A 14,547-nucleotide genomic window follows, 5' to 3' on the forward strand; every position below is an offset into this window, starting at 1 on the left:
TTCTAAAAGAGTCCCATGATTAGTTATCTTTAACATAGTGTAACAGAATGCCTGGTTTTAATTAGGACTGGCAAAACAAACTGTGGCTAGTATTCATTGGAGACATAAAGAAGGTAGTAAGAAAAAACAAATGAATGAATTAAATTGAACAGTCCGCTATACTGTACTTTACTTGTGATAAATGCACATATCTATAATATGAGATAAGAACTTCAAGCAATTTAATTTTATAAATTGTAAATTATTCATACTTACAGAAAACTTATCTGCCAAGCAGATGAAAACTGTACTTACTTAAAACATCAGTATCTTCCAAGTCCTGAAGAATGAGCTCTTCAACAGTTTTACTCTTATTCTTTATGATGTTAATACAGTGAAGAACTGACTCAGGTAATTCATCCAAATCCTAAAAAATTGAATAAGAAAGAAATTGTAAAATTCTTTATTAAAACTATACTTCCAAATTTTGATACAAATTTTGATATGCCAAAAATTTGAGCAGAATGTGTAAATGAGGTAAAAGGGCTCCATATAAAGAGCATAGTCCAAGGAAATATATTTGTTTACAATTTCATTTTCAAGTGGCTATGAATTGCATCCATGATTCTGTTGGATTTCATATTCAAATGAAGAATTTCAGAATTTTTAGTCTTATTTGAATTAACCGTGGATAAAAAAGACATAATAATGTAAAATAATTAATTTTTCCAAAAGTGTTATGTAGTTTACTGCAATACTAGTTAAAAATCAAAGTGTAATTATTTTTTGAAATTTGACAAATGAGTTTTTTGGAAAAAGTTTACTTGAAAAGATTTTGAAACAGCAAAACAACGGAATTTGACCCATTTGATATTCAGAGATATAAAACCTCAATGGGCAAAAATTAGCAGAATAATGGAAAAGAATACATAGCTTGCATAGATTATATAACAACTAAATATATACAACAGATATGACAAATCAGTTGAGAAGAGGTAGATTATTCCACACTGACACTGGGAATAATTGCTAAATATGTACAGTAAAATTTCAAATTCAATCTACATTTTATAGCATACCTGAAAATAAGTTTCCATTGGATTAAGGATTTTGATATAAAAGAACGAATCCATAAATAAATTTTTTAGGTATATAAACATTGGAAAAAATGCACAAATGAAAAGAAAACATGTTTGATTTCCAAAAATGTAACTATTTCTGTAGGCCTAACTATTTCACATAAAGTTTGCTTTTCATTCATGTCTAATCACATCAGAATGCTCATGATTAAGTAAAAAACACAGGACGCAAATATAATAATATATATAATCCCAGTTTTGCAAAAAATGCGCACATATACATGTGAAATTATAGGTGATTTCTACCTTCGATATACCTTTTCTACTTAAATATCTACTAATATACATTGTTTAAAGATGATCCTAAGGTAAAAAATGAATAAGTATATAAAACATACTGAGAAAAGTAATATTTCTCCTAAAAAGCTTACTCTAGTTCAATGGCTCAAAAGTACAACACTTAACACTTACTGTATCACTATTATCACTCTTGGTTTCTGATTTTGAATCACTATCAAGATCATCTTTTTCCAAGGAAGAAATACTGATTTTATCCAATTCAGCTTCTATTTCTTCCTTGAGCTTTGCATCATCATCATCACTGTCTTCCATCACCCTGCATAAAAAAACATAGAACCACTTGAAGAAAACTGAAAAGGCTGTCAGTAAAAACTATAGGTTCTTTAATGTGCCATACCAACCCAACAACTTCTACATAAAATTGTTTTAGTTTAACAAACTTTTATCACACCTTATTATGGTTGTATTATATATTAAATAACATTGATTTCTCCCTATATTCATTCATGATTTCTTTAACGTTTGACTGCAAGATGATCTACTCTAATAATACCCTTTAAATTCTCTAAAGGAAAAGTTACATGGAATGGACTGGTGTACCTTCCTGAACCAAGAAACTTCATAATATAACTTATTTATCCTGGTAATAACTAATGGCAAAATATCTCTGAACAGCTTAAATATGCAGCGATTGAAATACCCATAAGATAACATGCTATGTCTATACAGGGGAAACATCTGGCTAGCTTCTACTCATTAAGTCAGAGTTACTCATTTTACAAAATAGCCACATGTTTTTACCAACAATAACGTGTTGTAATAATGGATAATGTATGGCTTATAAGTTCAATACTTATTTCATTTAAATCTTTAATGCTTGTAATGGATATAGGTCAAGCAGTGCATTCATTATAGTATGTCTTTACATCATCATTATTAACCACCATCAGTCAAGCTCATTATCCGCCCAGCAATCCCTCTGAACAACCTCTAGTCCAATCATCTTAAAATTGTAGATTTGAACAGTCAGTTCATTCCTATTTAAAAAAGATAATACCTTTGCCTGCCCTTCCTCTAGCTATAGATATCACATATCTTTCTTTCACACATAAATGATTTAATTGGCCTGATTTTCATGTACTTCATAAACTCAGAGAAATGAAATTTTATGTTCATACTTAAACTTGTGCAGAAATGTTCACAACAGTTTTATGCATTATAGTCCCAAACTGGAAACAGTTAAAAAAAAGTCCCCCCATAGGCGAATAGTTAAACCAACTCTAGTTACATCCACACCATGGAATAGTACTCAGCAATAAAAGGTAGGAACCATTGCTATAAGCCACAGTACCAATGAATCACCATGAATCTCCAGGGAACTATGCTGAATAAAAAGCCCACACCAAAAGGTAACATATTAAATGATTCCATTCATGTGACATTTTTGAAACACCAAAATTTTATAAAAATGAGGACAGATTAGTGATTTCCACTAATGGGGTGGATGGGGTTGGAAGAAGATGTTTATGGTGATAATAGGGCAACATGAGAGATTCTTGTAGTGTTGGAACTGTTCAGTATCTTGATCGTGGTTGTAAGTAAGCATATTCAGATGATAAATACTGTATATAAAGTAATACACCAGCAAATGAGTACAAAAAATTGAAGAAATCTGTATAAGGTCAGAATAAGACTGCACCAATATCAATATCCTGGTCGTGATATTACACTATAGTTAACAAAACATTACCATAGAGACAATGGACTGAGTGTATAAGAAATATTTCTGCATTATTTCTTAAAGCTGGACATGAATCTACAATCACCTCGATAAGAATTTAAAGATATTCTCAGTATTCCCTAAGAAAACAGTTAACTACATTATGATGGATCCATAGAATGGAATACTATATAAGACCTTTAAAAAATGGGTACCTTTACTGTACTCCTTTGGAAAGGTATCCAAAAAAGAATAACTGAATAAAGGTTAAGTGGCAAGAAAACTACGCAGAGTCACATCTCTTTCGTGTAACTACACACACATACACTTTTTTTAGACACAGAAACTTTTTGGAAGAAATTGGGGAATTTTTAAAATTTTCACTTCATACCTTTATGTTGAGTGATTTTTTAAAAATCATGAACATGTACTGCTTTTTATAACTTTAAAGGCAACTTTAAAAGATTCCATTTTACTCATAACCTCCCTCTTTCAAAATAAAACAAAACAAAATAAAACAAACAAAAAAAGCAAAACGGTATCCCATAATCAGAGTTTTGCTAGGTGGAAAATTAGATTTTTTTTTAACGTGGCTATAAAGCAGAATACGCAGATACACAAAACTTTCTGCAGAAAGGCAGGCAGGAGAATAGGGTAAAGGAAAGAGACATTCCCATTCTATGTCCCTGTCTGCTCATCTACTGGCTCTTTACCTCAGCCCTGTCCAACTATGCATTTAAGCAACACATGTGATTTTAAATTTTCTAGCAGCAACTTTTTAAAATGTAAAGAGAAACAGGTTAAATTGATTTAATAATTATTCAACCCAATATATCCAAAATATTATTTCAACATATAATCAATAGAAAAATTATTAATTATAAGGCCAAGGTAAAAGTTTACATTTCTTTTTCGTATACTAATTCTTCGAAATCTGACGTGTATTTTACACCTACAGCACATTTCAACTAGGACTAGCTGCATTAAAGCCCTCAACAGCCACCTGTAGCTAGTGCTTACAAGACAGGACAGTGCAGGCGTAGACGGGTCCTACAGCAAATGGGCTAGAGTAAACTACTTCAAGTTGACAATAAATCACTTGGAGTTGGCTAAAGCTGCCCAAAATGGAAAATTTTAAGGAACTCCACCCTTTAACTATATAGTTCTTCATGTTCTGAGTAAACTATCGAAATCTCCAAAACTGAAAGGAGCCTCTAGGTCCGCAGACTGGCGCAGCCACCCGCTCGGCGCGCGGTTCCCTCTCTGCCCTAAAGCCCGGCCTCGGCGGAGAGGGGCCCGGCTCCGCCTGCGCCCCCGCAGCTCTGCCTCCCTTCCCGCTACACGAACCCCAGCCTTGAGGGACCCCGGCTCACCCAGCAGAGGCTAAATCCTCCGGTGGTTGGAAGACAGCGCCCAGAGCCTCCAAACAAAGAGTAACCACGGCAACCGCCAATCCCAAGGAAGATGGACCGGCCTTTCCTTACCGGTGCCCCAGTAGGACAAACTAACTCTATTCGAAATCGCAACGAACGCTTCATCACAGGAGTTGGGTGAGGAACATAAAATTTCTTCCAGGTAACTTTAAATATTTAAATAATTTTGGAAAGTAGTTAATAAAGAAATGACATTTTGTTACAATTACCCAAGTAGAGGTAGCCCGACCTTTAAACTGTTTCTGATCTATCTATATTTATTACTTGCACCTAATCAATGTTGATTTGCTCATGTACAAATTGTTTATTCCACAAAATCTTACTCCTGTTCTGAATATATACTTCTGGAGCCTGAAAGTATGGAAGTCAAGCCAGTAAACTGTTTGCCTTCCATAACAACAGTTTATTTAAAACAAACAAACAAACAAACAAACCCAATCAATTATCACTCAATGCCTGTCCAAAACTTCTAAGTGAGTAAGTGTGGGGGTAAGAAAGTTGAAAATTATTTTCTGGAATATGTTTTGCTGTAAAATATTGACGATGGCACCCTCTGTTTTAATATAAAATTTAAAGTTTAAGTATATCATGCTTTTTAATTTTAACTTAAAAATTCAACAAAGTTTCTTTTTTGGCGAGCAAATATATAGTGTACAAAATGTGAGATTTCATTTTAGTAACATATTTCTGATTTCAATTTTTTTTAAAGTTTCCAAACGAAGCATTAAATTCCAAGAGGAAGTGGCTAAGCATAACTGTAAAAGATATCTGATATACAATAAAACAAAAGCAAACAGTTCATTGAGCCTTTGAAAGAAAACAGACTGTATTTCCTGGTAACAGTTAACTTGTATTGCATCAACATAAGAATTAATACAGAATGAGAAATAAGTAGACTTTTGGTATTAAAAAAAAATGGTGTGCCTACTTTAAGAAAGATAATGATTTTTTAAAATAAAATACTCCTGGTTTCAGATCTAATTACATTTAGGATATTTTCATTATCAAGGTACATGCTCAAGTGCCTTTTTTCTTTTCTTAATTCAGTTTTGTTGTTGATTTATATGCTATTCAAACTCTTCATTTAAAATACTCAGGCTACCAGATCATGTTAAAATTCACATGTAAAAATCTTAAGATTAATTTTATTGGTAATTATGAAATTATCCAGGCTTTGCCTAAAGAATATCAAATCCATTAGTAATCAATCAATTCTTAAAAATAATTTGAGAGTTAATTTAGTAATCAACTAATTTCTGATTAGTTGATTACTAAAGTTGTCTGAATTGCTTTCCTTCTTAAGGCTCACCTTGTCAAACAGATTGACAACAAAAAAGAAAAATATTGAAAGTTTTTCTGAAGATAAATTAATCCATGGTGCCTGTTATTACACCTCTTATACTTTGACATTATTTTTTACTTTGGAAGAAAAGTGACAACTCTTATCCATTAGTCGTAACGTAGCTATTACTAAATTGGTAAATAAGGAAAAACACAACAATTATCTCAAATCATTATAGATTATAAGTCAATTTAACTTGAAACTATTGTTTAATTCCACAGTGTTTAGCAAAAATCTATTTAATTACAATTTTCCTAGAAACTAAAGCCTAAAATGGATTAGGTGACTTAGTCCATAACCCTTTAATCTGAATTTTTTTTTCTTTTTAATAGGTTATTTTCTTTTCATTAAACTTTGTTCTTGTTTTGAAAATCATCCACAGGTCTGGTTGGCTTATAGCCTTTTGGCTTAGCCCAACATATTGCCCTTAGAGAACACATATCCATATTGACTGAGACAATGAAAGGATGAAAGCAAACTGTTTGTTTCTCAGATATCTGACAAGAATAAGATTTCTTTGAAAATGTTCATTGAGTGGTGGAATTACTTTAGTTTAATTGCAGTCTTCATTAGCCATCTTATTTTTCATATGGCAGTGATATAATTTAAATATCTGAGTAACATTATAGTTTGCAAATAGCTGCATAGCAGGTGTTTCTTTGCTTCATTTTCTTGAGGGTGATTATTAAGTAATAATATTTTTAATGTGAGCTATTGTGTCAGATTCATAGACTCTGCTTCTCTTTTTCCATTTAAAGACTATCCAGAAGTCTCAAATTCCCTCTCTAACCCTCCCTGCAGCTGCCGTGACCACTATTTGAAGCTATCCCTTTCCACCAGGCCCCATTCCATTTTCCAACCTCATGAACACCACCCTTGTGTAACCTTAGTATTTCTATACTAAGATGTGGTGTAATAAGATTATTAGGTAACATTCAGCCAGGTGCTGGACTAATTGCTTTACAAACATAATCTCATTTAATTTTCACAACAACCCTCTGAGATGCATTGCTGTTCTAATCGACGTTTACAGATGATGATAATGGGGCTTGCAAAGGGTAGCAAGAGAGGTTTGTATCTCTGGGTTTGGATCTCAGCTCTGCCTCATATTAACTAGATGACCTCAAGAAAGTTGTTTTACCTTCCTGAGTCTCTTTCCTCACTGGTAATATTGGGGATACTAGCATAATGGTGCCTAACTTGCAAAATTTTGATGGTCAAGGCAATCAGTATAAATGACATATATAGAATAAGGGATAATTTTAATACCTTAAGTATTTAAGCTCTATAGACTTGGGTTTGGATTTCATCTTTGCATCTAATATCCCAATGCTGCCAATTCTGCTTCCTGCTATATCTCTCATATTTCCATCCCCACTGCCATCTTGCCATTTAGACCATACACATTTCTTATGAACTAGAATATTAGCTTTGTGCAGTATCCCCGATCTTAGGTTTCTTTTCTATTTTGACTTCTACACTGACTACAAAATTATGGTTCCCCATTTTACTTTCAGAAAACATAAAAGCAAATTCTTAGCAGAGCATACATGATCCCTCGCAATCTTTACTGAGTCTACCTCTCTAGCCTTATCTTTCCTCTCCTGCCATTCTGACCCGTGCCTCCATGCACTTCACTATAAAGCCTGTGAACACGGTGTTCCATCTGTCTTGAAAACTTCCTACTTCTACCTGTTTTGGTCTAACTGGGAACTTCTTAATTATCCTTCAAGGATTATCTCAAATTCATCTCCTTTCTGAAACTTCCTAGTTCCATTTATTCCCAGTCCTAACATCCCCAACACCTAATTCAGACTTAGCCACAGGTTTTAATATTTGATTCCCTAATAATTTGTCTTGTTTATTCATTTTTTTGTGTGTTCCCATCTCCTGGCACTTAGAAGAAACTTAAAAACAATAACAAAAAGTGATTAGAGTATTATTCAGTGAAAAATGACACCTATGAATAGGTGAATTGTTGCAAACTGTCTTTCCCTATAGCATTTATACTATGAAAAATATCTCTGTTGTTGGACCATTAATTAACTAAACAGGAAATGAACCAAAGTAATACCACACCAGGACCTTACTTGATTAAGTTAAAAACAAAGTCTTATGACTCAGCCATAAAAACGAATGAAACAATGCCATTAGCAGCAACATGGATGGACCTAGAGATTATGATACTAAGCGTAGTAAGCCATAAAGAGAAAGAAAAATACCGTATGATATCATTTATATGTAGAATCTTAAAAAAAACGACACAAATGAACTTATTTACAAAACAGAAACAGACTCACAGACATAGAAAACAAACGTACAGTTACCGGGGGAAAAGAGAGTGGTAAGGGATAAATTGAGAATTCAGGATTTGCAGATATAACTACTATATATAAAACAGATAAGCAACAAGGTCTTACTGTATCACACAGGGAACTATATTCAATATCTCATAATAGCTTATAATGAAAAATAATATGAAAAGTAATAAATACATGTATAACTGAATCACTATACTGTGCACTAGAAACCAACACAGCATTGTAAATCAACTACATTTCAATTAAAAAACATTAAAAACTAAATTCCTTGTCTATAGCAAAATAAAACAAAGTTCTTTCACACTACAAATATTTAAATAGGAACTCGAGAAACTTGTGTATTTTTGTGTTATAACATCTTCAAGTTCATTGACTTTGTTTTGAGTATGCGGGGCTTGTGGCTGAAAGGATCAGCACCTGACCACCTCTTACCATTCTATGCAAACAGGGCTACGGGTTTCCTTGACTCATTGCTAAGACACCTTGTTTGTTGTGTTCTAACTTTACCTTGAACTCTTTGCTACAGTCTGAATGTTCCCCACCCTCACTCCCTGCCCCCACCCAATTCACATGTTGAAATCCTCACACCCAGTTGTGATGGTGTTGGAGATGGGACCTTTAGGAGGTGATTATGTTATGAGGGTGGATCCCTCATGAATGGGATTAGGGCTTTTATAGAAGAGATCCCACAGAGGTCCCTAGCCACTTTCGCCATGTGAGGATCTAAGAAGTCTGAAACCTGGCACCCTGATCTCAGACTTCTAGCCTGCAGAACGGGGAGAAATAAATTTCTGTTGTTCATAGACTACCTTGTCTGTGGCATTTTGTTAACAGCGGCCCGAACTGACTAAATCACTACTGTTTTGAAATTACCACGGGCAACCTCCTTAACCAAGTGGGCTGACTTTGATAGTATGGAATTCTCACCCTTTTTGGCATCTGTCTCATGTAACACTATTTTAGAAATTTCTTCCTCTGTCAGTGTCCATGAGATCTTGCTTTGGTTATTTTCTCATTTCGTAAAAGTTGTCTCTAAAAAATAAAGATTTCTAATTATTATCATTCTCTACCATCAAACCTCCACTCATTTTTATCTATAATGAATCCCTCATCTCTTTCACTTACTCCCATGACATCAGCTCTCTGTGGAAGATTCCCAAGCCTGAGTAACCTGTGCTGTCCACTTACCTGCATGCCATTTCCAGTGCTTAACCACAAGGTATCTTTTTATCAATTCAAACCCAATTATTAAACATTAAATTCATGAAATTTATGTAATTTTTTCAAACAATTTCTATTGATTATCATTATCCTTTTATTTTCCCACTGTAAAAAAATCTTTCTGATCATCTTTGCTTCTTTCTCGTCTGTAGTAAAGCATAATGAAACTGTATCCAAGCCTTCTTTTTCTCCCTCCAGCTATCTTTTATTCTGCCCTTTCTGAACTGTCAGGCATTGTGTTGGCATTTCCCACCCTAATTCACTTCTTTCCATCATCTTGGGCACACAGTTGCCTCCACCTCCAGCTGAGAAGTGCCATATGACTAAGTATGTGCCAGCCGAATAGGAGCAGAGGGAAGTGTGCAGCTTCCACTTCACTTGCTTAACAGATGCTTGCCTGAGTTTATTCATCCTCTTCCTTTCTGCTGCTTGTAAAGGATGACACTTGAGCATATCTGGCAGCCATATATTGAACAGCCTGGAGAAAGCCCCATGTTCCTAAGGTGATTTCCCAGTAGAGACCTAATTACCCACCTGGTACTGAGAAAGAAGAAACTTCTGTGTATTTTTGCATTTGGATGTTTTAATAAAACATTTTAGCCTTGACTCTAACCTGCTAACTGTTACCAAATCAAGAGTCAAGTCTCTGCCTTCAGCATTTCACAACAGTCTCTGCAGAGAGCTCTCATTCGTTATCTCCTTTTTCTTTCTCATTTGTAGAGAAACAGAGGCTAGGACTTTGGCCCTAAATTCTCGTTCAGTATGTAGGAGAGGATCTCATATGCAGCAGTAAATAGAATTGAAGCCAAAAATGTAGATATACAGCACCTTGGGAAGGAAACAGAAATAAAAATCAAGCAATCTTTCCAACTCAGTGTCCCATCCAAATGGGCCAGGCACTGGAGAAATCCAAGAAAAAGACTAGAGGTCAGAACCTGGGGAAACCAAATGACAGCAGGTGAGTTCAAGGCACAGGGTAAAAGACAAAGCCTAGAGAAAGTCCTGAAGCTAGGAAGAAGGCCTTGGGTTGAAGGTGGGGAGGTGTATGGACACTAACCTAGAAATCTCCATTTTCCAGTGCATCCTTCAGTTAAACAAATAGATTAGTTTCTTTCTAACTAGGGACAAATAGCTTCAAATTAGTCTTACAAAATCTGCTTTCACCATGTCAATTAAACAATACATGTATTGAAACACTGTAAATTACAGTATTTTTTAAAATAGGGAGCCAGTGAGAAATGAAACAATGAAGGAAAAAAGAAAGCCCGGAAACATACCCAAGAAAATTTAAAACATTCATATCTAATAAACAATGCACCCCAAACCAATGGGGTAAGTGTTGATTTTTTCATAAATATTTCAGGAAAAATTGGCTGTCTGGAAAATAATTTTTATTTAAACCACCTTAAGTTACTTCTTTTCCTTACACTGTATATCAAAGTAAATTGTGAACTAATTAAATGATTTAATTCACCTATTCACTGATTCATTCATTCAACAGATATCTATTGAGTACCTACTATATGCTAGACTTGGGGTTTAAATGGTGTAAAAGGCCTTCTCTCTCCAGTTAAAGACCTCAGAGGCTACATTGGAAGAAAGACAAGGTGAAAACAGATAACAAATTGAGGTTAGGGAAAGGCTTCCAAGGCAAAACCTCAGTGAGGAACAGATACTATTCTGGGAAAAAAAGGTAACAGTTAGAGGTAAATGAAAGGTTTCTAGCAAGGAGAACAAGGTATGCTAAGACTGGAAACAAAATAAAATATTTTACTTTCTGAAAATTGCAAGAAGTTCAGTAAGGCAGCTCTTAACATGTTATACAAATGACTGCTTGGTCTTGACTGCCTGGCCAAAAAAATGCAGATAAAGAAAAACAGGTACAGTTTCAAGATACCCTCAATATTTCTGTACATTCAGGAGATCAGAAAGAAATGTTATACTGACTGCTGGTATGAGAAAAAATATGCAAATAAACAACATGAGTAGGCAGAATTGTTTAAAGTTGTTACTGTGGTGAGTGTTTATAGTAAAGGTTGTGCTTATTTTTTCAGAATCATCAGTATATGGAGAGGAAGAATGTTAAGGAAAAATGAAACATTAATTTTTAAATACTTTCTTAATCTCATTAATGGAGCTTTCTTGGTAAGTATCTTCAATAGCTAGGAAAGAAAATTTAATCCATTTTTATTGGAAGTTACTAAAAAATAAGAATTGGCTATCTTTTTTGCAGGTGCTTGGACTTTTACTTATGGTATTTGGTGCATGGCTTTTATTAGACAGAAATAGTTTTTTCACACTTTTGGGTATGTATTTTCCTTTATCTCTTAAGTGAAACAAGGCATTCAATTTTAAACAAATGCATATGTGTTTTATTCAGCAGGTGGCAGTATTTCTCTAAAATTCATTAAGTCCCGTCAAATTTTTCCTCGGAAGGTCTATGTCAGTTGGTTTTACAAACACCTCATTATATAATAAGACTTGAATCCAGGTCATAAAGTAGAAAGAATTTTGAGAGAGAGCTAGGAACTTTGGATATGAGGGATGAGAGAAATGGAGGATTGTGGTTGTTCTGATGACTTTGGACTTTTGCAGATCTGTAGACTTGAAAAGATAATGGAAATCAACATAGTTTCACTGCCCAAGTTAAATAATCTCTTTTAAAATTCAGTTACCATATATTCTACGAGCACTTGGTTAGAAATAAAGTATTCTCTATGGAAACAACTGAAGTATACATCAATGGATGAATGGATGAAGAAGATGTGAGATTACATATTACATTATATTATATTATATTATATATTATATTATATCATATTATATTATATATACTTTAGAGTATATATATATTAGAGTATATATATACTTTGTATATATAAAATATTTCCCCAATATTAATAAAATAATTGAATGCCTTCAACTTTATTAGAAAAAAGCTTTGGATTTCACATTAACCCTATTTTACCATTTTGTGGAGTGCTGTGGTTACTGTGGACTGAAGTTTCATAGACCAAGGGTTATATTCATGTAAATATCCTTGGTTGGCAGAAAGGAGGCCACATTTCAAATGCTCAGTAGCCACAGGTGGCTATTGGGTGCTGGCTACCTTATCAGACCGCACAGATTAGGACATTTCCATTATCTCAATAAATTCTATTGAACACCACTGTTATTCACTAACTATATGGAAAAAAATCCCTGTGTACTTTAGAGCCAACAGATTTATTAGTGGATATCAAGTAAGAAAAAAATATGTAGGAAAAAGCAAGCTAAATAAAGACTTACTATGTAATAAATACAGTGCTACAAAATGTTAAATAATTTATGTCAACTTCAGCTACAGCTAAGTGCCTGTTACCTTTCTTTCCTGTTTGTATCCTTTGCCTATGCAAGAGTATTCATGATGTTTGCTAACGGTAAACATCTGCTAAGAGTAAATGGGTGTGGGGAGATCTTTCTTTCTCCTTTCCTTCCCCTCAATGACAATAATAGCTTCCGGTCATTTAGCATGGACTCTGTGCCCAGCACTGGGCTGAGTACATCCCATGCAGTATCTAATTTAATAACATAGTGATTAAGGTGGAGCAAAAATCATTTTCTTTTCTTTTTGCTTCCCCTCCATTATAGACTTGACAAATAATTCTTATCAATCCTAATGTACTTGCTTGTGGAAAAAAACCTGCAAATTTGGTCAGAAACTTACTTTTTAAGTTCTATTTTTTTTAGTCATGTATTTAAAATACTTAGTGAAATCTCAATTAAGTTTTCAGTTAAATAACCAGTTTGAGGCAAGAAATGTTGGGTCCTCCCCTCTTCTTTTTCTGTAACTTTCAATTAATTTGCCTCTTTTTAACTTTCAGTTAATTTACCTCTTTTTAAGTCATTCTTCCCTCACCTCTCAATCTGTGATAACACCATGCCACTTGAGGTCTTCATCTATCCTCTGCCACTGTAATAGCTTCTGATAGCCTTGTCCTCTGATCTCCTTTCTCAGCCATCTTCCAAATGCCACGGAAGGAATTAATTCAAATTTAACCATGAAACATTGAGAACTTCTCTCTGGCCCCCCATTGTCATTATTTACTCACATGACAAATATTTATAGAGCACTTTCTACACATTAGGCACTATCCCACGAGCTGAGGATACAGTAGCATATAAGAAAGATAAAAGGCCTGCCCTCATGGCACTTAATTCCAGTGAGGAAGACTGGAAAACAGCACACAAAATGCTCATAACTAAGACCCCTGCAAACCTTCCCTGTCTCACCTGCCTGAAACCGTAAGTGCCAGCAATGCTAAATTTCCTACCAACACTGCGTGGGTCTGTGTCTCGGGACGCTTCCACCATTCCAACCTAGAGATTCCCTGTTACAATGTAAAGCTAAGCTCGGGTGTTACCTTCTCCAGTGATCTTGCCAACCTCCACCTTCCAGCCTTCTCCCCTACTGGGTTAGGTGCCCTTGTCCCCAGTGATGTGCTGGTAAATGTTCTGGGATAGAGTCTTGCATTTATGGTATTTGCTGATTTCTGTGGTCTAAATAATCCTATGATGGCCAATTTCAAGGGGCCAGTGTGGACTGAGTTGGCTTATGGATTTTGTGAAAATTTAACAGTTGGCTTTTATGTGCCAAAACGGTCTGGTTCCAGCACACTGCTGCCCACTGCCTCTGCTCTTCTCCCGTAGAACCTAGGGCATATATAATCCATACAGTCCTCCCTTTTTAAAATATTTGTTAAGCACTTAGTGTTCTACATCTGTGCTATAACACTAAGCATTTAACAGTTTGTTGATTACATAAATATTTAGTCTCTAGTACAGACAGCCCAGTCTAGATGGGGAGAGAATAAAACAACTTTAATGGGGGCATATTAGCAATAAACTGAGGGTTTCATTCAAGGGAAACAACCCACATATGTTAGGTGCTCAAAATATTTTTGATAAATGAATGAATGAATACATAAATGTTTGGAGGTACATTGGACATAGAAGCGTTCGCCCTAGAAAAAAATTGTCTTCTTTAGTAGAAGACAATGAAGAAAAGGTAAAGGTAAAGATATCTTCTGAGATTTAAGAAATTCCCTACCATGTCATTAAAGGAAGAAAAGTTGTTGCTAAGAGTAAGAGGTGCTAGAATGAGGTTAAAAAA

General features: G+C 34.6%; 2 protein-coding genes across 4 annotated transcripts in view; one reads left to right on the plus strand and one right to left on the minus strand.

Annotated features, from left to right (window-relative positions):
- TSPAN19 (tetraspanin 19) overlaps positions 1-14,547 on the plus strand; it is a 208,018-nt gene that overhangs the window by 181,692 nt on the left and 11,779 nt on the right. For 2 of the 3 annotated variants that reach the window (XM_032493700.1, XM_014565765.2), the window contains exons 1-3: positions 4,549-4,653; positions 11,450-11,540; positions 11,629-11,701. In XM_032493700.1, the coding sequence (XP_032349591.1) occupies positions 11,475-11,540; positions 11,629-11,701 (139 nt within the window). In that variant the 5' untranslated portion in view covers positions 4,549-4,653; positions 11,450-11,474. Of the gene's footprint in view, positions 1-4,548; positions 4,654-11,449; positions 11,541-11,628; positions 11,702-14,547 lie in introns of those variants that run through there. The other variant, XM_032493698.1, reaches the window with a different exon arrangement.
- LRRIQ1 (leucine rich repeats and IQ motif containing 1) overlaps positions 1-14,547 on the minus strand; it is a 235,015-nt gene that overhangs the window by 144,178 nt on the left and 76,290 nt on the right. Inside the window, 4 exon segments of the mRNA XM_032493693.1 lie at positions 295-406; positions 1,530-1,674; positions 9,102-9,206; positions 9,930-10,223. Coding sequence (XP_032349584.1) covers positions 295-406; positions 1,530-1,670 — 253 coding nt within the window. The 5' untranslated portion in view covers positions 1,671-1,674; positions 9,102-9,206; positions 9,930-10,223.

The sequence above is a fragment of the Camelus ferus genome, chromosome 12 (assembly GCF_009834535.1).
Source record: "Camelus ferus isolate YT-003-E chromosome 12, BCGSAC_Cfer_1.0, whole genome shotgun sequence".
In the NCBI taxonomy this organism is placed as follows: Eukaryota; Metazoa; Chordata; class Mammalia; order Artiodactyla; family Camelidae; genus Camelus; species Camelus ferus.